This window comes from Electrona antarctica (assembly GCF_951216825.1).
Source record: "Electrona antarctica genome assembly, chromosome: 24".
Classification (NCBI taxonomy): Eukaryota; Metazoa; Chordata; class Actinopteri; order Myctophiformes; family Myctophidae; genus Electrona; species Electrona antarctica.
In genome coordinates, this window is record NC_136803.1 from 20,264,632 (window position 1) to 20,288,882 (window position 24,251).

The following is a 24,251-nucleotide window of genomic DNA, read 5'->3' on the forward strand; positions in this document are numbered from 1 at the left end:
TAAGGAGTAGGACTTTCACATGGTCAGATGACTGTTACCACGTCTACGCACTCTGCAAGTTAGTCACTAATCCATCTCTCCGAGTTCAACTACACGGACTAGTAGGAACCTATTTCCTCCCAGATCAGCCATGGAGTAAAACAGAGTTACGACAACTCCGTTCACTTCATGGGGCTTCAGTCCAATGGCGGCTCTCCTACATAGACTTCTATTGGCAAAGAGCAAATGGGGACAAGTCCTGGAGCGCAAGTTGGCAGAAATACAGGCAACAGCTCAGCTTTAATGATCTTAAATACCATTTTAGATTGTTTTGTAGTAATAGTACAACATAAACATTACAAAGACTTTAGTTGTCACTGTACAATACTTTTAAACAGTTGTCATGTTGCACACGTGCCTTAAAATAGCTATTGTTTGCGCCGCCCTCGTTGAAAACAATGTATTTCCAACTCCAGCTTGTCCCCGTTCAGGCTGCATGAACAACAGCAGCGCTCGAGCGCTTAGTTTTCTGCCCCCTCAATGTCGTAACTCTGTCATAGTGTCTTACACTACTCTATGGCTTTGTTTTCCTCCGAAGTGGTGGAAAGCCTGGTGGACGAGGTTAATGGCTTTGGCAGCAAGCAGCAGCAGATACAGCTAGAGCAGTTCGTTTCATGTCCTGTCCTAGTAAACTGTATCTAGCATCTAACTCGCTAAAGTGTGTTACTTGCCGGGAAGACCTCGATCCACACCAGGAATCAGGCTCAAGAGAGAAGAGGCTATGGTTTGTATTTGCAAAACAAATCGCAAAACGCTAACCCGGAACCCGCCAAGGTCCAAGCTACTCATTCGCTGCTAGTTTCGATCGAGTTTATTTAATAATTGGCAAATTATATTCAAGCCGCCACCTAAAAGTGCAGGCCGATATGGCCGTCAGGACTTGCAGGACCTAGCTCTGGTCCATAGCCCTAACCCGCATTAGGGCTATGGACCAGAGCCAGTCAGGAGGACCCTGAACCTGCTCTCTCCTTGGCCGAACAGGCTGATTCCTTCCATCCACCTTTCATAAAGTGTCTGCCTGGTTACCAAAAAAAACACAGTGGGCGCCAAAACAGTGCATGGAATACTGGGCAGTGGGCACCAAAACAGTGCATGGAATACTGGGCAGTGGGCACCAAAACAGTGCATGGAATACTGGGCAGTGGGCACCAAAACAGTGCATGGAATACTGGGCAGTGGGCACCAAAACAGCCCAGCCAGCACGCCGACGTGGGAGCCAGGTGGGATAACTATATGGGACCCATATGGAAATGTCAGCGGGCACCAGATGGTTCTCACCTGGGTTGCCCGTGTGGGCTTTAAGTGGGTTCTACCTGGGTCCCACCTTGGCAATTTTATGTGGGCCTAACTGGGCTAGCCCGTGTGGGCTTTAAGAGCAGAAATTAAGCGCTAGTATATCCGTCAACTCAAGACCACGGAGAGCGCCCTGGATTAGGAGAGACGACTGAGACTTTAATCTTGACAAATTGTTTTTAATGATAGTAGGCTGACTTTGTTACTGTTAATAATAATGTGGCTGTTAAAATTAGACTTATTTGATCCCACACTATAGGATGGAAAACATGGAAGTGGAACCTGCAGCCCGTCATCCCACCCAGAATCGACGGCAAAATGTGCCACAGAATCAGATGATGAAGAAACCCGAGGAGGGGTAGGTTTTCTCACAATGCAGGTGTTCTGATTAATTATAATTTCAATAATAATATCCATAATTAATATAATAATAATTACTATTAATACACACACACACACACACACCAAAGTCAAATTTGTGTTCTATGACTGATAATGGAATATCAGTAATTCTATGGCTAGTTTTCCCTGACGCTGTTCTGATGCCTGGGGCAGCAGTGCTAGTGGCATAGGGCTTTAAGCAACTAGTCGACTAGTAAATCCACTAGTCGACCTTGTTGGTACTAGTTGACTAGTTTTGTTTTTACATAAAAATTAAATAAATAGGTAGGCCTAGTTAAACAACTAGCCGACTAGTAAACTAGGCAGCTAGTCAACTAGTAAAAATCACACCCGTGTGAACAGAGTGGTGCAACTCCCCTCTCTCTCTCTCTCTCTCTCTCTCATTAGCAGGCAACAGTGCAGCACTATATCTCTCTCTGTTTCTGGCACAACAGCGCCACTTTTGCCCCTACTGGTATTTGCCGCTCAAGTGAGCCCATTATTGGCATCATTTTTATACATAAAGACAGATGACATCCATTTTTCTTTTCTTCTATTTTTCTCCCAATTAACTTTTTTGCTGCTATCTACGTTTATAAACGTAGCTAGGCTATAGGTACCTAATGGTGCTATCTACGTACATGTTCGTAGATAACCGTATACTGCATGTATGAAAGTGGCGCCAGTCAATTTACCTTTTAGCATTGCTCCGGTTACTATGGAGAGCATCCGTCCCCACCAGCTATGGGATTTTTAAAAATCCAGCTCCATTGAGCCTCCATTATAACAGGATTTTCAAAGCGCTGTATCGCTAATCCATGGTGAGCCGTCGCGCATCCCGACGATCATTTGTGAGTTTGTATCGCATCGCTGAGCACATGTAACTGTTTGTAATGATAGCTAAGGGGTATGAGCTACTGCTAACGATGACTGCTCACAACAACAGCCCCCACCTCCCTGAATAACCCGGAAACTAAACAAGGATAGTAGAGTTGGAGTGGACGGGTGGCATTCGTTAGGTGTGCTTATGCTACCACCTAGCGTCAGTAATTGATTTAAGTCGTTAATGCCAATTTCCCCCATGTGTATAGTTCCCTTCACTGCTGACCACTACAGTACTGTTTGTTCTGGGGAGGGTGTAGACATCCACTTGTCTCCTCTGATACACATGTCGGCAGCCGCTTCTGTTCACCGGGAGGGTATAATGTGTGCGGAGCAGCGGAGGAACACACTATCCTTCCACTTCCACTGCTCCCCACTATATAGGCGCCTCAGCCAACCTGTAGGAGTCGCAGACATGCAGCGACAGAGAATGGTCTCACCTGCAGACAATTGTTTGTTGGAGCACCCAACCAAGCCTGACTCGGAACTTCGGAAGCTCAGTCTCCACGGTGGTGGGCACGTTGTGTCTCCGTCGCGTGCGTCAAAACCGGGAAATTTTTTAATGCAGTCACACAACGCAACGCGGGCAGTGGAGCCACCCTTCATTGATTAAAAAGGGAACATTCCCTGACGGTGACGGAGACGCGACGCTGACGCGCCCGGTGGAGCCCTGGTGTAAGGGGATTTGCCTCACAACTGTCGGCTGAAGTCAATGTTCTACAATTAATTAATAAGGAACTACACTGGAACTCCAGGCTCTTTATTTGTATGTCCACAGAGTTGTCAGCTTGTACCACACTCCTTCATTACTTACTTTACTTATGCCTATCGCTCCTTTTCATGGAGCATAGGCCGTTGACTACAGTTCGCCAGACTCCTCTATCCTGGGCCTTCTTTTCCAGCTGTTTCCATGTCAGTCCACACTGCTTGATGTCAGTCTCAAGGTCCCTGCGCCAGGTGTTCTTCGGCCTCCCTCTCTTTCTTGTGCCTTGCGGGTTCCATCTAAGGGCTTGTCTTGTGATGCTGGTATTGGGCTTCCGAAGTGTGTGGCCGATCCATCCCCACCTTCTTCTCTTAATCTCCTCTTCCACTGGTGGTAGCCTCGCTCTCTGCCAGAGGTCATTATTGCTGATGGTGTCTGGCCAGCGAATGCTCAGAATTCTCCTCAGGCAGCTCATAGATATCAATAATTAATGGTTAAAATAATCTTTATCCAACCATGGCAGGCTGCTGTTTTTTGGTTGTGTATTATATTTTTGTAGATTAAACTAGTTATAGCATTCAGTGTGTCAGCATATCTTTAAGTCTATAATTGAACAAGTTCCTCTGTCATACATCATGTAAAGAGAACTTTAACTTAATCAGTAACAGTAGCATTTGAGGCATGTCTCATTTGCCTCATGCAGGGCAGGGGACATGGTGGATGAGCACCATTTAAGATGTGGAGGACAGGGATGAAAGGCCACACCTCTGTTTAGCCTCATCCTGTCACTAATGCTAATGCTCCATTTGGGTTAATTCTCACCATTGACAGAGAAAACAACAGATGAAGCGTTCTAGTGAGATGGGTAAGTTCTGGCTCCACACGGTGATGGTACCGCCACCAATGATGAGGGATGAAGGCAGCAGCGACTTGGATGTCATTGCCTCATTTGTCAGCTCATCATGGGCTTGTTGGCATTTTCACCATTCCTGAGATTCCCTCTCAGAAGTGGGGTTTAATGATGTGCCGCCCATGGCTGCAGAATGTGTGGGTCAGTGTTTTCCACTGATTGAAAGTATGTGCAAGATATGGGACATGGTCTTGCTAAAGTCCTGTATTGTACTGTATAGAGCGCCGCAGTCCCGCCCCCTACGAGGGCCCAGGAAATAATTCCCCGTTCATTTTCCCCATAGACATTTCAAAAAGTATTTATTTAAAGACCTTTTAAGCCTCGTACAAAGCCAACAAGAAGAAGAAAAAAACGGCAGGTTACACTTTTTTTGTTGTTTTTCTTCTTTGTAATTATTTGTTCGGCACAAAATATTGTGTGTGTTGTCAACTTAAACGTCTTTTTGAAAAGCTTATAGGGAAAATGAACGGGGAATTCACTTCTGGGTCTCTCGTCGTCATGAAAGGGCGTGGGACTGCGACGCTCTATAGAGCTCCAGTTCATGGTTTTAAATGGTTCTTGGCTATTAAACTGAACAACCTTAGTTTTAGAACAGAACAATGCCACAGCATCTCTAACGTTCCTGGCAACTGTTGTGCTGGGAACACGGCAAAGAGCACGAACAACTTTTAATCAGCTTGGCATGATGGCAGACAACCATGCATCTGCTGTGATGATGGCCGGTGAATAGGCCTACTCTTAAACCATAGCAATCTTCAACTGCAGTGCACTTTTCATGCTGGCTGATGGCTGCGTGAATACATATGTCTTCTTGTGTTTATCACAAATATTTAAAACACTGTTTACCTGTTTTTGAACAGTGTTCCATTCTCCTCACCCAGTTGCTTGTGTCATACTGGTTTGGTTGGAGTGATTGTGTGATGATCTTTGATCTCCCTTGCTCCTGAATTCTACTCATCTCCTCGTTTCTTGGTTTACCAGAGTAATTTAAACAATCCAGACAGTTAACCTTATTTTTTTACTGGACTGCCGTCTGTAAAATGGTGCATTTATATAGCGCCTTTATCCATACATAGATTGTGCATTCCATTCACACATTCACCCGCACATTCATACACCGATGAATGGCGGAAACCATGCAAGGCACCAACCAGCACATCAGGAGCAATTAGGGGTTCAGTGTCTTGCTCAAGGACACTTCGACACTAACTCTGGGGGAACCCGGGTTCGAACTGGCAACCTTGCGGTTACCATCCAGCCACTCTACCCCTGAGCCACCACCGCCCCAGTAACCATGCAGATCATCTGGTCCTGTGGATGGGTGTGATGAACGCAGGCCATCATTGGAGCTGGATTCCTGTCGCATAACTCTGGACATATGTCTGGTGTTGCAGAGGACGCCTGTTCATGTTCCCTCTTGTCTTTGAAAGCACAAGTGAGGATGTTGGCTTTCTAATTGTTGTTCAGTGGACAAAGGACCTGTTAAAATGCACATTTTAAATGTGTATGATTATACATTATTGTATCATTGTATCCCCTCAAAAACGAGATGGTACATCTCAAGGAGGGGTTCAGAATAAATAATTTCAATCCTGGAGTTATACGGTACATGCTACCGCAATGTCCACCTTCATACAAGTTTCCTATACATGTGTTTAACTTGTCCACAGGGTGCCCATGTAAGAGGGTTCTCATTGGGATTACCCTCTTAGTGTTTAAACAATAAATCGCCATATAGGTGATTGGATGTGATCACTTGTCAATTGCTTGTAAGCCGCTGTTTCAAGCTTTATTTGCATAGATGCTTTGAATTTATATGCTGCTTTGCTTTCCCAGTCTTCACTAAAGGCACATCGAAGACGATTGCTTCTCTGTCCAGCATGTTGCACTTGCAGGGGGTCACTGAGCCAATCCTTGGTAAGTTAAAACCCAGTTCCTGGTATTATATCATATCCAACTGATCTTAATGCTGAGCCACTTTAATCATGCTCGTTGTGTATGCATGCACAGGCCTTCGGTACGTGTGGGAGTACCGCAGCCCCACTACATCTGTCCCACCACACTACGAGTGCAAGCTCTGTGGCGTGTCCCGTTCACAAAGTGATATGGTGGACCATATTCAAAGCTGGAAACATTGCTTCAACTACTTGGTTAGTGTGACACTTCCTACATCATTTGGTTGCGTTTCCTTTTTTTAGATAGGATTTTGAATTTTACAACTTCACACACACACACTAACCCCCTCTTGTAAACATCCCTATTGTAAATAAGAAAAGAAAAATCACACCCGTGTGAAGTGAGGGGCGCTAATATTAAAGTCTAACACATGTCGATTAGGTGATGTAAAACAAACGGTGCAAACACAAACATTAAACGCTGTTAACAATAAAGAGACAATATGACGTAAATGACACATTATGACGTAAATTTTCCCTTCATTGTCATTGGCATTTACAAAACAAACATTGAACTTAAGACACATTAAGCCAGTGTATAGGAGGGGCTAGCGCCCCTCAAAAATACAGGTCAGCGTCCCCAATGTTGGTGCGGTGTTGTTGTGTTCACAGAAGCGTGTACACCCAAATAAGATCACATGTGAATGCCATTATTGTTAATGGTATTTAATGTTTGTGTTAGGGACAAGCTGACATACATTTTCCCTTCATTGTCAATGGCGTTTTTAAAACAAACATTGAACTAAAAACAAACCTGTATCCCTCAAAAGAATCCAGGTCTACGTCCTCAATGTTGGTGCGGTGTTTGTTGTGTTCACAGAAGCGTGTATACCCAAATACGATCACATACGTGTATGAAGAGCTTGAAGATGCCCAGGAAGACTCTGCCATTAAGAAGAGCATTAGAGAGTTTGCAGCAGAGGTTGAGCAGCTTGAGGGAAGGGGTGAACTCAAGATAGGTACGTTCTGGCTCCACGCGGTGATGGTACCGCCACCAAATGACGAAGGCAGCGACTTGAATGTCATTGCCTCATTTGTCAGCTCATCGTGGGTTTGTTGGCATTTTCACCATTCCTGAGATTCCCTCTCAGAAGTGGGGTTTAACCCCCATTCTGGGCGGGAACCCCTTTGGTGTTTTAAAGCATTGTTATACTTTAGCTATTGAAAAATAGCAGATCTACAGGCTCATAGCTCGCCACTGAGTGGCACGCTACGAGCTTGTAGGTCTGCTATTTTTGAAAAATCGTGAAAATGTGGAGCAAATCTTTGAATATATATTATTTCAGTGTGAACGTTTTTAACTCAAGTCTTTGCTTCTGGGGGGGACACTGGAACAACATATTTTCAGATGGGGGGGGGGGGGGGGGGGTCTGCGGCCAAATACAGATAATTCTGGGCGTCCTTGACATGAAAAAGGTTGAGTACCACTGACATAGAAACATGGGGTTTTTCAGAAAACCTTTAGGATTTAGAAGACATTTTTTAAGAATCGTCCTCAGGTCAAAATGGGTTAAATGGTTCTTGACTGAACAACCTTAGAAATGCCAACCTTTTAGAAACAGAGCATACCTATTTGCACACACCTCGACAGTGGGTGCAGGGCCAATAAGGCAATTATGGAAGGAGGTTGGGCCCGCACACCATTCTTTTGGTAAAGAATGACTTTATTGAATAAATAAACGACAACGTTTTAGAACAGAACAATGCCACAGCATCTCTAACGGTCCTGGCAACTGTTGTGCTGGGAACACGACAAAAGAGCACAAACTAATTTGAATCAGCTTGGCACGATGGCAGACAACCATGCATCTGCTGTGATGATGGCCGGTGAATAGGCCTACTCTTAAACCATAATCAACTGCAGTGTACTTTTCATGCTGGCGTTGGTGTTTAAATAATAAATCGCCGTTTGTGAACCTTGTGGTATCACTTGTCAATTGCTTGTAAGCCGCTGTCGAGCTTTATTTGCATCTATGCTTTGAACTAGGGATCGACCGATTATCGGCAACGGCCGATTATCGGCTTCGATATTCATATTTTTTATTAATATCGCTATCGGTGCAAAACAAATAATAATCTACTTTTTTTCTCATAAATGCACGAACACGGTGCAACAACCACTCTCATTGAAAAATCGGTAGAGCACGGTTGTAAGCAGAGCCATAGAATAGAGTATAGAGGGTATGCGCGTGACATCATCATCAAACCCGGAAGTTATGCAGGAATGCCTACTGAGTGTCAAAAAACTACTTTCTGGCCTTGACAACCCATGCATCCAAACATAAAAAGTCCTATCTGATTGCATTAAACAATGTTAAACTCACTTTGCATGTTGCTTTGCCTCTCGATTTGCCACTCGATGTGCCATTCACTTTAAGCATGCGCATACCCTCTATAGACAGATACGACATTGAGGGGGCAGAAAACAGCCTGGTCACGTGGTTCATGTACTCGCACGAGCCCATATACTCCAATGCCTTCCGTAACTTCCAGTTACCAGTAGAAGTCTATGTAGAAGAGCCGCCATTGGACAGTCAGTATTAATTTCTAATTCATATTTAGTTGCCAATAATTTAACTGTAAGTCATTATTGCTAGAAAATACAAATTCTACATGCAATAAAAAAATGGCCAGTAGTTACAATGGTGGGGCCAGTAAAAACAACAAGGTCACATGGCTTTGGGGAGTTTGGGCAGCAGATCTACAAGCTCTCAACATGTCATGCCGCAATGCGTTGTGGGCTTGTAGATCACCTATTTTGATCAATATTAAAAAAAATAAACAGATTTATTTTCCCCAAATTATTTTTATTTTTCAAAAGTTCGAATCCCGTACATTAGAACGAAGCTTTGAAAATTCGATTTTTGTGGGTCAGCCCTACTGTAAACACAGCCTGCACTTCATACAGTAGCATGTTGCATATGCTGCTACAGTTCATGTTTGCACTTGAATAGAAAGAAAATTGATGGGGGGAAAACATGTTGGTGCTTTTTGCACTTATTTTTTATAAGCAATAAATGTCCTCCAATGCATTTAAAGGAATTCTTGTGTTGGAATTTATGTTACTGTAAAAACTGTTCAACTTAAATTCATATCGGCTCATAATATCGGCTATCGGGCTCTTTTGATCTCCACTAATTGGTAATCGGCCATATCGGCCAAAAGACCTTTGAACTACTTTGTACTTATATGGTGCTCTGCTTTCCCAGTCTTCAATAAAGGCACATCCATCAAGTCGTTTTCTCTGTTCAGCATGTTGCAGGGGGCCACTGAGCCAATCATTGGTAAGTTAAAACCCAGTTCCTGGTATATCATATCTAACTTTTTACGTTTGAAAATTTTGTGTTTTTTTTCTAATATCAAATTGGTTTTTAAATGTTTACATGGTCATGTTTCACCTTTGTTCTCTGGACTGGTAGTTAGACTTCCGAGCTCTGGTAGAGCAACCACACGAGCCTCAACAAGTGGTAACTGTATTGTTCCCAGGTGTAACAACTCATTCGGACAGTCTGCCTTCTCAGTAAAGGGAGCAAACCTATGGAACTCTTTGCCTAGAGACGGATGGTAACGTGTTCCACAGCGGACTCAAACTGTGGTTGAAATCAAATCAACTGTTCACATGTATAGCTTGAGGTACTAGAGTGGTTATGTTTACTTGTGTATTTGAGATTATGTAATGGGTACTGTAATTTAGCTGTAAATATTATTAGAATGTATAATTTTTTGTATTTGATTGGGTGAAAATTAGCACATGTGCTAACACACTGTAAATGATGCATCTACAATTTGTACATATAGAACATATAGATATGTTCTAGTCACGTTCTTAGCTTACGCATGTTTCGCGATAAATGTATTTTACATATGTAATGTATTCCCATGCTTTTTGTTCTTGCTTAATGTAAGTCGCTCTGGATTAAGAGCGTCTGCTAAATGCCTAAATTGTAAAATTGTAATTGTAAATTGTACAACTGTGCAATGAGCAATGCAATTGTTATGTCCATATCAAATAAATAAACATAAACTGATCTTTGCTGATCCACTATAATCATGCTCGTTGTATATATGCATGCACAGGCCTTCAGCACGTGTGGGAGTACCGCAGCCCCACTAAATCTGTCCCACCACACTACCAGTGTAAGCTCTGTGCCGTGTCCTGTTTACAAAGTGATATGGTGGACCATATTAAAGGCTGGAAACATGGCTTCAAATACTTGGTGAGTGTGACACTTCCTACATCATTTGGTTTGCGTTTTCTATTTTTAGATTGGACTTTGAATTTTACAAATTGACAACAAAATCAAAAGAGAATCGGACATGTCTGAAGTGAGTGGTACTGTACTGTACTGTACTGTAAAAGCCCTCCTCCCTGGCCTATCTGTGTGTTAGGCTGTGCAACAGTGACACTTGGTGGTGAACAAACGCTATAACGCTATTTCCGTGCTCGGACACAGCCAGGGACACAGGGACAGACCCGGGGACACAGCCACACACACAGCTGTCTATAGGAGTGGTTGCACCACTCAAAAATACAGGTCAGCGTCCTCAATGTTGGTGCGGCGGTGTTGTGTTCACAGAAGCGTGTACGCCCAAATACGATCACATGCGAAGAGGAAGATGCCCAGAACGACCATGAAATTAGGAAGAGCATTACAGAGCTTGCAGCAGAGGTTGAGCACTCTGAGGGAAAGGGTCACGTCAAGGTGAGTGGCACCAGGATCAAAGATGTTTTTGCTGTGACAGTACATTGCTGTCACAGTACATTGCACATGCGGTACATGTGAAATGTATCCTCTGCCTTTACCAGTCCTATAACTATTAGGTGCAGTGGGTGCTATTAATACAGCGCCTAGGGAGCAGTTAGGCGTTACGTTTTTTTGCTCAGGGACACTTTAACACATGGACTCGGGCCAGAGGGGACGAACTAGCTATGGCCGCCCGATAGACTTCAGATGTCAACATTATGACTTGCTCTAAACTATTCAAGTCAAAGTGCAGTAACTCCAGGGGGGGGGGGGGGGGGCTTGATCAGAAAATATACTTTATGTTGCTTACACATTAATTACTGTATATAACAATGATTTCAACCAATCCTGATTCCTTTCTGGTGATTTTAGATTATCTTCAAAGAGCCCTGCGATGTCCCTGCCTTTCAAGGACCCCGTAAGTCGCTGTCATTCAAGGGACCATACCAGTGTTTTTGCCCTTTGACTACAATTCATTTCACTTAATTCAAATATCACTTTTTTTGTTTTGTTGTGATAATCCTCCCTACTATAGAGTGTTCTGACCATATAAGGCATTCCTCCCTGTCCCCAGTAAACCCCTGGGGGGGGTCAAAAAACCTTAGGTTTTGTTTTTGCCTAGGTGGCCCAGCCTTCATCCAATCAGGATAGAAAGGGGCCTTCCGCCAATCATGATCGAGCGGGAGCGGGCCTTGGTGCACGTGCTGCGTGCATGTGCACATCTTGTTACCGGGGCGGACCGGGGGGTTTCCAATTCACCCAAATCACTGAATGCTCCTTTAATATTACTGCTCAGTGCTGACCATTTCCTAAAGAAGGACATTTGTGAGACTGGGGTTTGATTTCTCTGTGGTACCGCGTCCGCCAGGTGACAGTGCGTGTGTGTGTGTGAGAGTTCAGCACGACTCGGCAGTGACAGAGACTATACACATTAGGAGAATTTGCATAACCACTACATTTAATGTAAATGGGTGAAGTGGATATGGATATTTGAATTTAGTTTGTAAAACATTCATTGCTCCAGGGACGCCTTTTCCTTTAATGCATCGGTCATCTATGAATTGGATTGTTCCTGGACTGATCCCAGCTGCCTGAAGTATTGCGCGCTCTAGTGTCATGAACAAGACACTGAACTCTTGCTCTTGTGTGTGTGTGTGTGTGTGTGTGTGTGTGTGTGTGTGTGTGTGTGTGTGTGTGTGTGTGTGTGTGTGTGTGTGTGTGTGTGTGTGTGTGTGTGTGTGTGTGTGTGTGTGTGTGTGTGTGTGTGTGTGATGCATACATTTAAAAAAACTGCTTTGGAAAATTGTTGATGGTGCCATAATATCTGATTTGTTGTCAATGGGCTAAAACATACGAAAACACTCCCAGTCCTTTTAAGCGTTTTTATTGTGAAATGGTTCAGATGCCAAGATTATTCGGTTTCTCTCTGGTCTTTTTTAGAGTTTTCTTTTCCTACAATGAAACCCTCAATGGGTGGGATGGGACCGAATGGACCAAGATCAGGTCTGTATTGTCTCTATTGTAAGTATGTTCCTCTGAGCCTTTCTCCCACATTGCATGAGTACATTTAAACATTGGAATCTTACAGGGGGCAGGCTTCCTGGAGAGTTTAAAATGGCTGGGCGTCGAGAACCGGGTTTTGGTGGCTATGCAGCCAGACCAGATGTCCCAAACCTCGATATGGCTAAAAAAAGACGCATGGGCCATCACCATGGGGGTGGAGATGGTTTTGGACGTGATTGCAGAAGAGATGACTTTGGCATGAGTGGTCGGCAGGTTGATAGCCCAGGAAGGCGTTTTCCGGATGAGTTCAGAGGCAGCCAAATGGGGAGTAGCTTGTTGGAACGGCCAACAGACAGGACAATGGATCGGCCAGGCTCGATGGCGCAAGCGGATCCAGACTCGAGCAGCCTCCCGGCAACTTTGCTCAATTACCTGGTACGTGTGTTATTATAAATGCTATAACCCATTTATGCCTGACGTCGAAATAAAAAAAAGTCTTCTGAAAGAATATATATATTCAAAGATATGTGCCGCATTTTCACGATTTTTCAAAAATAGCAGACCTACAAGCTCGTAGCGTGCCACTCGGTGGCGCGCTATGAGCTTGTAGATCTGCTATTTTTCAATAGCTAAAGTATAACATAATGCTTAGTTAAAACACCAAAAGGGGTTCCCGCCCAGAATGGGATAAAGATGGCTTCAGTGTACATAATTTGTGGTTTATGAATATAACTGTATTTGTTGTTTGTGTGGAATGTGTCCAGGATACCGTCCGAATAGAAAATGAGAGCGATGCCCAAATTGTGCTAAAGGTGCTAAAGAAGTTAACCGATGTGCTGATGGATTACCGGCTGAGGAGTGTAGACACGGTATGAAACGTTTCTAATGCAGGACACTTCAAAGGGCACTATACGGACGGCTGCAATTCAAAACTGGCCCCCGTAAAATCTGACCCCACCACCCACCCCTTTCCCCCCCTCACTGTATATGTTTTCTTTTCCCCTTTTACCTCCTTTAGGATGATGATTTCCTTTTTTGCTATATAGAAGTGTATAAGACTGTATATTTGTATGTCTCTAAATGTTATGATAATTGAACATAACTTGTAAACAAGTGTAATGCGAGTTGTGCTTGAAATGTACTGTAATTCTGCAAACTGTTAATGAATACATCAATCAATCTGCTCCAGATACCAAGAACAGTGTCATAGGAGCATGTGCTCTAACCATAGGCATTTTAATCAGAACCAAAACGGAATGGAGTGAAAATGTCTACTAAATTGCCAATGGTTTTCCTTGAGTGTTGCAGGTTCCTAGTGTGAGCAGCAGTTCACCAGTGAGTTCCCTGGGCTACTCGTCGCCTCCTTCCAGAATGCCCGGTGCTGCAGATCGCTACTCGGGAGGCCCCTCAGGTATGTAAAGCATTGTCTTTTTGCAGATGTCTGCACGGTTACAATTGTACCGTAACCAAGCATATCATTATGTTAGGAATCGTCAAGTCACATTTAACTTTTCATTATAATTTGTCTTTACAGGTCCATCAAGGTACTCGGGCGCCCATCAAGGTTCTACAACTGAAATAGTTTGACTAATTGGATGACTGCCACAAGAATAAAAATCAAAACAATTGTTAACATGATTAAAATTCACATTTGAGTTCTGACATGAACAGTAGCTGTGCCATGTTGTCTTTTACTTTATATTCACATGTTTTCTAATGTGTGTACTTTGGACATTTGTAGTTGGCGACATTGTTATAAAAAATGTGATGCACACTTCCCTATTTGGAATAATTGTAAGGTGTAGGCCTATAAAACCCTTTTCCCAAGACTTTCTTTTATTAAAATACAAAAAATAAAAAAATGACTTTGTTCCATACAGTGAATGCAAAATGACTTGTTTCCATAGTAGTGAGTAAAATTGCTTTACAGCATTGATGGTCTTTATTAAAGGCGGATGGTTAAACAAAAATGATTAAAGTTAAAGGTGTTAAATTACAATAAAGGTACCCCCATCTCTATACAAAACACTGCCACGGTGTATGAAGATATATCGAGATGCAATTTTACAGAAATGTAATCATTTGTTTTGGTTTAATTGCATTTCATTTCTGATGAATCAGTGTGCACTGTGCGGTCAATCATATTCTATTTATTTCCCATGTTATTTCTCCTATATCAGTGTGCACTGCAGCAAGACAAGGTTGACTGATGTAATAATGCCAAAACCCTGTGCAGCAGTAGGCTGTAACAATTAAAAATCACACCTTTGTGAAGTGAGGGGCGCTATCATCCCTTCATTGTCAAAGGACAAGGACAAATGTAGTCGATGTTTTTGTGCCACAATAAGGCACGAAGTGGATAGGTAAAAAGGTAAGAGCTGATGCGGTGCTCGTCTACATATGACGTAAATTCTCCATTGTCAATGGGAATTTAATGTTTGTGTAGGACAAATTGTTCAAAAACATTCCACATTTGTCACTTTTTTCCTATATTTGTTTTGTTGAAAATATCAGATCTACAAGCACTGGGCTTGTAGATCTGAAAAATAAAAACAGATCTATGACGAGTCGTTGCTGGAAATAGTGCAGTTGCTTGTTTTGGGCTTGTTTTCATAGACCTGGTTGCTTATTTCTCCCACAAAATATGGCAACACTGGGAGTAGACCAAATGAATTCATCTCAGAGAGAGAGGATGAGAACAATGAAACAAACGGGAGAGGAGAGACGAACAGAGGACGTTTTATAATAGACGTGTGCTGCAGTGCACAAACCTTTCTGTAACTTTGTGTCTGAGATTGTCTTTGCACGACAGTCTGCGTAAAGTTGTGAAAACAGCAGGATCAAAAAAGACTGTTTGCTTTGTGAGATAATGCTAAGCTAGCCTCAAGTACAGTCCGTCTATACAAGTGAATAGAAAGTTTAACGTGAACCGAACCAGTTGCTCGCCGTTTGGAGGGACAGTCTGTCCTTTTCAACCTGAAGACACAAAGAGGACAACCCAGATAGAGCTTTGAGCAACCAGGGCTTCACTCAAAGTTCCTCTGGCAACGTGGAATGAGATTGAGAAGGCAGTGAGTGGACTGAAATACCACATTAAAGGTTTGGTTTCTCACATTCATTTTTCATTCCTTTTTCTTTTAGCAGGGGGCGGACTTTGGCTTTTGGTGACTAGTTTCTGAATTTTGGTGTGGTGTTAGGTATGGGTTTTCAAAAAGCTGTGCAAAAACGCATTGGGCGCGCCCTAGTAGTCTTGGATACGTCAAAGATGGTTTATGTATGAAGATGGGCCAACTTCATTGGAGCCACTAGAGGCGAAATGGTACACAAAGCCTACAAATGGTCTCCTAAATATAGTAGGCGTGGTTTGCTTCTCCCCGACCTCCACCCTCCCCCCCTGACAACAACACTCAGTCTAGTAGGTGGCGGTAATGCACCATTTAGGTTTGCCGACCGCCATGATACCCAATAGAAGAAGAAGACAACCACACTGTAATTTAACACAAGTCATTTAACAAAGTACATTGAAAACAACTGACAAGGTGTACTTTTGAAATAGTCGTTTTAGTTTCTCGAAGTCCTCCAACCATATAAATTCATGATTTGGATCTATCTCATTAAAAAGTCTCTCCCTAATAGAGCTGTAGAATGGACAATAACAATTTCCTTTAGATCACACAGACTACATAATCTATCCTCCTCAACCGTGCCTACATATCTGCCTGTCTCAATATGCAGACCAAGTATGCCAGCTCTAATTTGGGCACATAAGGATAATTTCTAATCGTTTTAAATATGTCCATTCATTTCACATTATAATATTCACATATTATCATCTTAAATATGGGGTCAGAGCCCCCTATGTGTTGTCCGTGAAATTGCAGATGGACAGAGAGAGGCTTCCGGACTCATCTCAAATCTCGCGAGAGTTTGTTGCTGGGATAAAGAAATGTCATTAACACAGTCGATTTTCTCCTGATTTGTCTCGCTAAAAGAAGCCATTTTACTATGAATATCTTTTAAATATTGTGTGCCTTGTGATGATTTGGTCCAGTATTTAGTTCAGTGACCATGGAGTTAAGGAATGGTTCATAAGCTGTGTTCACGTTCACTCTCCCATTGGGAATGAATAGACTCCAACATTCTTCCTGTCTCCTAATAATGTTACCGCCCACCTCACGCAGATACAGGAAATAAGCAAAGTTGGCCTCTCTTGCTAATTCTCCTCTTGGGATACGTCCACGATGGAGCTGTCGGGAGCTTAAAATGCCTATGGTTTCATTGCAAACCGACCACTAGGGGGCGAGCAAAATAAGTTTGCAATGTTTTTTTAAATCCTTATGACCATACCTAACAGCATGCCAAAATTCACCAAGTGCATAATTGTTATGATTTTTTACGTGACACTGCCGGGAGCTAAAATGCATATAAACTGTGATTAATGTAAAACATTATAACAATTATGCACTTGGTAACTGCTCTTTGAATTTTGGCATGGTGTTAGTTATGGTCATAAGGTTTTCAAAAAAAAAAAAACTAATTTGGCTCGCCCCCTTTAAGCTTGCGGCAGCCATCGTGAACGCCACCTTGAAAACGATCCCTTTCAAGTTGTTTGTTTTCCGTAAAATGTTAGTATGTTATTTAGCACACCCAATGGTAACAGAATCCTTTCATTGCAAACCGACCACTAGGGGGCGAGCCAAATTAGTTTGCAATGGTTTTTGAAAACCTTATGCCCATACCTAACACCATGCAAAATTCAATTCAAAAAGTAGTTACAAAGTGCATCATTGTTATGATTTTTTACATTTACATTTTAGCCACCGTGGACGCCATCTTGAAAACTATGCCTTTCTGGTTGTTCGTTGTTCACAAACTTTTAGTATGTTATTTAGCACACCCAATAGTAACAGAATCCATTGAAAAATCTCTTTTACAGAGATTAAAATAGGGTGCATTTTGCATCCCAAAACACAGTTTATAGTTAAGGGACGCAATAAAACAAGAACCTCTGCATCCACGACCACGGGATGCACTACGGTACTACTGTACTGTTTTTTATTCTAGTTTATTTTGCTAGCTTTAGTTATAATATCATTTCTTCTTCTGTTTTCTACATGAATATAAACACATTATAACCATATAAAATGAAATGGGAGTTAAATGCTGCAATTTGTAAAAATGGCAAAACATGACTCCTAGCGTCGTTGAAGTGGGACTCATAAAATGTCCCTGGGACTCATCTAAAAGACCATCCCTGCATCCCAGGACTCATTACATTGAAAACCTATTTACAACACTGCTTTTATCAATTATTTTGGTTTTCAACGATTTCAACGGTCAAGGTTTCCCCAGGTGGACGTGTCATTTCCAACTATTGTCGGTGCATGGAACTAGGAGCTACTAATATATACTATTCTCTGCCTATCAGGACGTAACTCGGACGGCGCTGAGTCGGGTCTGGTGGCCTTCGCAACACTCGGCACGGCGACTCCCTCGGCTAGCGCCTCGCTCGGCGGTGCCTCACGTAGCTCATGGCCACCAGACACCGTCAGGACATCAGTGATAATGACAATGCTACAATCGCAGATAATGACATACTGAACAGTGAGGATGCCAGTATGGACATTTTGGCACCATTCAAACGTGCTGATAACGGATGATTTCGCCGATTCAATACATGATACCAGTCGAATGGGGTGGCATAGCCTACCTAACACCACACCAAAATTCAGAAACTAGTCCCCAAAAACCAAATCTTTACAAGTCCGCCCCCTGCTAGTTTTATGACCTCAATTACACCCCAAAAAAAACCTGAACTGTGAACATTCAGTGGATTTTCTGTGGTCTGACGTTTTCTCTGGGGTTTGGAAGCATTTTGAGCTGCAATGAAAACAGGCAAAACAATAAAAACAGTGACATCTGCTGGCAAATCCCATTGACATATATGGAATTTGCAGGTTGTGACATCATAAACAGCAGGAAGATCAGAGCACTTGTTTGAGCCAGAAAACACCAGACCACAGAACATCTACTGAATGTTCTGTAGTTCAGGTTTTTTGAGTGGTGTAAACCACTCCTACGACTGGCTTTGTTAGTTTACGTGTCTGTCTGTCTGTCTGTCTGTCTGTGCTCAAAAAATGAGCATGGTTGCTACGGTCACCCAGTTCACCCGGGTGTGATTTCATTACGTCAGCCATTACGTCAGACCACAGCTGATCAGGCTATATAAGACCTTACACCACTCAGTTCACACGGGTGTGATTATCTTTTGGGTACAATTGAGCTCAGAAAACCAATTTTTGTTTTTTACAAAAATACTTTTTTATGTCACCTGTAGCTCCTAGCCAGACCAACCTGAAGACCAGCCATACCTCAACCAGTGTGGAGCCCAGACTGCAGGTGAAGATGAACTCTCCAGACTCAGCCAGGGATGTTTCTATTAAACAGGAGGAACCTGAAGACATCTCTATTAAACAGGAGGAACCTGAAGACATCTCTATTAAACAGGAACCTGAAGACATTTATATTAAACAGGAGGAACCTGAAGACATTTCTATTAAACAGGAGGAACCTGAAGACATCTCTATTAAACAGGAGGAACCTGAAGACATCTCTATTAAACAGGAACCTGAAGACATTTCTATTAAACAGGAGGAACCTGAAGACATTTCTATTAAACAGGAGGAAACTGAAGACATTTCTATTAAACAGGAGGAACCTGAAGACATTTCTATTAAACAGGAGGAAACTGAAGACATTTCTATTAAACAGGAACCTGAAGACATTTCAATTAAACAGGAGGAACCTGAAGACCTCCCACAACTCAACATTCTGCACATGGTTGTGTGCAAAGAGGAAGTTTCTCCTGGACAGGAGAGGATCCCCAGTCTGCTCCAGGAGGAACCAGAGCCTCCACACATTAAAGAGGAGCAGGAGGAGCTTAAAGAAGAACAGGAGGAACTACTTCAAAGACCAGAGGAACCTGATGGGTCAATGTTGACATTACTAGCAGTGAAAGGTGAAGTTGATGAAGACATCTCTTCACACTGCTCTGAAGTTGAACTCGAATCTGACACTGAAGTCACTGATGACAGTGGTGATTGGGGGGAGACAAGTGGAGGTGCCGAGTCTGTCGACACTGTAGAAAGACCTTTCCAGTGTAAAATGTGTAACAAGAGTTTCAGTAGGTCAGATAGCCTGACGGCACACCAGCATCTCCACACTGGAGACAAACCTTTCCAGTGTAAACAGTGTGACAAGAGTTTCAGTAGGTCAGATAGCCTGACGGCACACCAGCATCTCCACACTGGAGACAAACCTTTCCAGTGTAAACAGTGTGACAAGAGTTTCAGTAGGTCAGATAGCCTGAAGGTACACCAGCATGTCCACACTGGAGACAAACCTTTCCAGTGTAAACATTGTGACAAGAGTTTCAGTAGGTTAGGTGACTTTAAGAGACACCAGCGTGTCCACACTGGAGACAGACCTTTCCAGTGTAAACATTGTGACAAGAGTTTCAATCGGTTAGGTACTCTGACGTCACACCAGCATCTCCACACTGGAGACAAACCCTTCCAGTGTAAACATTGTGACAAGAGTTTCAGTTTGTTAGGTAATCTGACGTCACACCAGCGTGTCCACACTGGAGACAAACCTTTCCAGTGTAAACATTGTGACACGAGTTACAGTCTCTCAGGTGACTTTAAGAGACACCAGCGTGTCCACACTGGAGACAGACCTTTCCAGTGTAAACATTGTGACAAGAGTTTCAGAACGGCAGCTGTCCTGAAGACACACCAGTTTGTCCACACTGGAGAAAAACCTTTCCACTGTAAACAGTGTGACAAGAGTTTCAGTAGGTCAGATAGCCTGACGGCACACCAGCATCTCCACACTGGAGACAAACCTTTCCAGTGTAAACATTGTGACAAGAGTTTCAGTAGGTCAGATAAACTGAAGATACACCAGCATCTCCACACTGGAGACAAACCTTTCCAGTGTAAACATTGTGACAAGAGTTTCAGTAGGTTAGGTGACTTTAAGAGACACCAGCGTGTCCACACTGGAGACAAACCTTTCCAGTGTAAACATTGTGACAAGAGTTTCAGTCGGTTAGGTAATCTGACGTCACACCAGCATCTCCACACTGGAGACAAACCCTTCCAGTGTAAACATTGTGACAAGAGTTTCAGTTGGTTAGGTAATCTGACGTCACACCAGCGTGTCCACACTGGAGACAAACCTTTCCAGTGTAAACATTGTGACAAGAGTTTCAGTAGGTCAGATAGCCTGACGGCACACCAGCATCTCCACACTGGAGACAAACCTTTCCAGTGTAAACATTGTGACAAGAGTTTCAGTAGGTTAGGTGACTTTAAGAGACACCAGCGTGTCCACACTGGAGACAGACCTTTCCAGTGTAAACATTGTGACAAGAGTTTCAATCGGTTAGGTACTCTGACGTCACACCAGCATCTCCACACTGGAGACAAACCCTTCCAGTGTAAACATTGTGACAAGAGTTTCAGTTTGTTAGGTAATCTGACGTCACACCAGCGTGTCCACACTGGAGACAAACCCTTCCAGTGTAAACATTGTGACAAGAGTTTCAGTTTGTTATGCAATCTGACGTCACACCAGCGTGTCCACACTGGAGACAAACCTTTCCAGTGTAAACATTGTGACAAGAGTTTCAGTAGGTCAGATAGCCTGACGGCACACCAGCATCTCCACACTGGAGACAAACCTTTCCAGTGTAAACATTGTGACAAGAGTTTCAGTCGGTTAGGTAATCTGACGTCACACCAGCATCTCCACACTGGAGACAAACCCTTCCAGTGTAAACATTGTGACAAGAGTTTCAGTTTGTTGGATAATCTGACGTCACACCAGCGTGTCCACACTGGAGACAAACCCTTCCAGTGTAAACATTGTGACAAGAGTTTCAGTTTGTTATGCAATCTGACGTCACACCAGCGTGTCCACACTGGAGACAAACCTTTCCAGTGTAAACATTGTGACAAGAGTTTCAGTAGGTCAGATAGCCTGACGGCACACCAGCATCTCCACACTGGAGACAAACCTTTCCAGTGTAAACATTGTGACAAGAGTTTCAGTAGGTTAGGTGACTTTAAGAGACACCAGCGTGTCCACACTGGAGACAGACCTTTCCAGTGTAAACATTGTGACAAGAGTTTCAGAACGGCAGCTGTCCTGAAGACACACCAGTTTGTCCACACTGGGGAAAAACCATTCCACTGTAAACATTGTGACAAGAGTTACAGTCTCTCAGGTGACTTTAAGAGACACCAGCGTGTCCACACTGGAGACAGACCTTTCCAGTGTAAACATTGTGACAAGAGTTTCAGTAGGTTAGGTGACTTTAAGACACACCAGTTTGTCCACACTGGAGACAGACCTTTCCAGTGTAAACATTGTGACAAGAGTTTCAGAACGGCAGCTGTCCTGAAGACACACCAGCGTATCCACACAGGAGACAAACCTTTCCACTGTAAACAGTGTGACAAGAGTTTCAGTAGGTCAGATAAACTGAAGACACACCAGTTTGTCCACACTGGAGAAAAACCTTTCCACTGTAAACAGTGTGACAAGAGTTTCAGTCTCTCAGGTGGCTTTAAGAGACACCAGCGTGTCCACACTGGAGACAGACCTTTCCAGTGTAAACATTGTGACAAGAGTTTCAGAACGGCAGCTGTCCTGAAGACACACCAGCTTGTCCACACTGGAGAAAAGAAAAGTACTGCCGAAGCAGTAGGGCTTTAAGCAACTAGTCGACTATTCAACTAGTCTACTAGTAAATCCACTAGTTGACCTTGTTGGTACTAGTTGATAGTTGATAGTTTTTTTTAGGCCTCAAGATCAGCTAGATCAGGGGTTCCCAAACTTTTTTGGCCCAGGTACCCCTTGGGGAGAATATCTTTTTCCAGGTACCCCCTCATCCTCACAACACCGATAAGCATATTTGCAACCTTACATTTAGGCCCAGGCTACACGAATATGGATCTTTTGCTAAACGCAATTTTTTTGTGTGCGTTTGGGCCTTTCAGCCACACTCAAACGGCGTTTTCGGCCACTCAAACGGAGGTTTTTGGAAACGGATAAATAAGTGAACATTTTCGAAAATATCCGGATCAGTGGATCTGTTTAGTCATGCGAAACGGAGCTTTTGAGAAACGATGATGTCACTGCTTATTAGCGCATATCATTTTTATTATAATTAGGTGAGAAATGCAGCTTGTGCAGGCCTGCATGGAAACTACATGGATATCTATCCAATTGTTCATGTTTATATATCACTGTTAACAACTTTAAAACGTATCATATGTTGCATCAACTGCAAAGGCTCTGCTCTGCTGCCTCCAATAATACATATATCAGCCTACTAGTCCAGTGCGGACTGGTGATTTAATTTGTATTGGTGCCGAGTGCGAAGCTTGAACAATATATAGGTTAATTGCGGACCGCTACAGATAAACTGTGGATATTAACCAATAAGGACCCAGGCCAAATGCCATTGCAGTACACCTGTCTATGCGTGGTGTGTGCATAGCCATGTGAAACTATATTCTTGTGCTGTATTTTGCTCTCCATTTCATGGTCATGGTTATGGAGGGGAGAGAGGGGGGGTGCAGAGAGAGAGAGAGAGAGAGGTGTCAATGGTGAGAAGAAAGTATACAGTGGGTCGCCGTGCGCATATGGCTCTCTCCTGTTTAGGTAATAAAGGGCGCACCCTTGACTGCATTTGTCACTGTGCCTGCACAATGCATGCCGACAATGCACGCGTGTGAACCTTTATTAGCCTACATTATAACGTGACATTTATTATACACCTCGAAAATATAGCCACTCTACAAGCTCACAAGTGGTTGTGGACACCTCTATAGGTCTGACTCTGCTGTTATTTTCTGTGCAGGACTTGCCAAGTCACCAAAGTGTAAGGGCCAATTCATACGCCTATTTTACCGCTGTAGTGCCGAAATGATTTTGGGTCGTCATTTTCAGTAGCACCGAAGAGCCGACTTTAGGACGGTACCCGCCCCCCCAAACCTCAAATGACGTCACATTGTAGGCTCTACAGAGCCGAACCGACTTTTATTCGGCTCTAAAATAGGAGTATGAATCGTGCCTAAGACTAAACATTAAAAGAAGCAGCCCAATAGAAGCTCCTCATTGACACTTCTTGTCAACGCTTCCCTCTGGTCATTTCCCCTGTCACAATTGTATACATTGGAAGAGTGAGTCATTTCTACACCCACATTCGGGGAAAACATATGCAGTTAAAGGCAGGATTCCATGCAAAACAAAATATGTGGTATACCTTTTGAAATGGCCTATGTTATGCTGTGTTGTGCTGTGATTTCTGTACGTTTTGTGTTTTGAATGTGTCTATGGAGTTAGCATTACTAAGTTTAATAGACCCCCAGGTGTGGTTAGAATATTGAAATGTCTTCCCTGAGTATTTGTGGTTTCTCAAAAGGCCCAATGGAGGCCCAGGTCAACTCAAAAGGCCCAATGGAGGTAACTCGGGTGGCCCATCAAGGTTCTACAACTGAAATTGTTTGACTCATTTTTGATGAATTGAACAAGGTGGACCCTCTTGTAAACAAGTGTAATGCTTTATTGGGTTGTCCACTCAATTAACAGTCTTTGTATTGAGTTGTGCTTGAATTGTACTGTAATTCTGCAAACTGTTAATAAATATTTCAATCAATCAATCAAAAAACTCATCGGATGTCTGCCACAAGAATAAAAATCAAAACAATTGTTAACATGATTATAATTCATATTTGAGTTCTGGCATGAACAGTAGCTGTGCCATG

At 43.0% G+C, this 24,251-nt stretch overlaps 2 protein-coding genes across 4 annotated transcripts in view; both read left to right on the top strand.

The window, feature by feature from the left end:
* The first annotated feature begins 602 nt into the window (after positions 1 to 602).
* LOC306917434 (uncharacterized protein) lies at positions 603 to 14,017 on the top strand. Of its 3 annotated transcripts, XM_079495656.1 has the most exons (14): positions 603 to 763; positions 1,592 to 1,690; positions 6,045 to 6,125; positions 6,219 to 6,358; positions 6,984 to 7,122; positions 9,373 to 9,447; positions 10,241 to 10,380; positions 10,741 to 10,866; positions 11,281 to 11,326; positions 12,349 to 12,411; positions 12,497 to 12,846; positions 13,176 to 13,280; positions 13,720 to 13,822; positions 13,946 to 14,017. In XM_079495656.1, exons 3-14 carry the CDS (start codon positions 6,089 to 6,091, stop codon positions 13,996 to 13,998), a joined length of 1,377 nt encoding a protein of 458 aa, XP_079351782.1. In that variant the 5' UTR covers positions 603 to 763; positions 1,592 to 1,690; positions 6,045 to 6,088; the 3' UTR covers positions 13,999 to 14,017. The 3 variants fall into 3 exon arrangements, with proteins under 3 accessions (XP_079351782.1, XP_079351781.1, XP_079351783.1); XM_079495655.1 differs by lacking the exons at positions 603 to 763; positions 1,592 to 1,690 and adding an exon at positions 4,151 to 4,163; XM_079495657.1 differs by lacking the exons at positions 603 to 763; positions 1,592 to 1,690; positions 10,741 to 10,866 and adding an exon at positions 4,151 to 4,163.
* LOC306917436 (uncharacterized protein) overlaps positions 615 to 24,251 on the top strand; it is a 50,950-nt gene continuing 27,313 nt past the window's right edge. The window contains exon 1 of the mRNA XM_079495659.1: positions 615 to 648. The gene's annotated coding sequence lies outside the window, so the exon portion shown is untranslated. The remainder of the gene's footprint in view (positions 649 to 24,251) is intronic.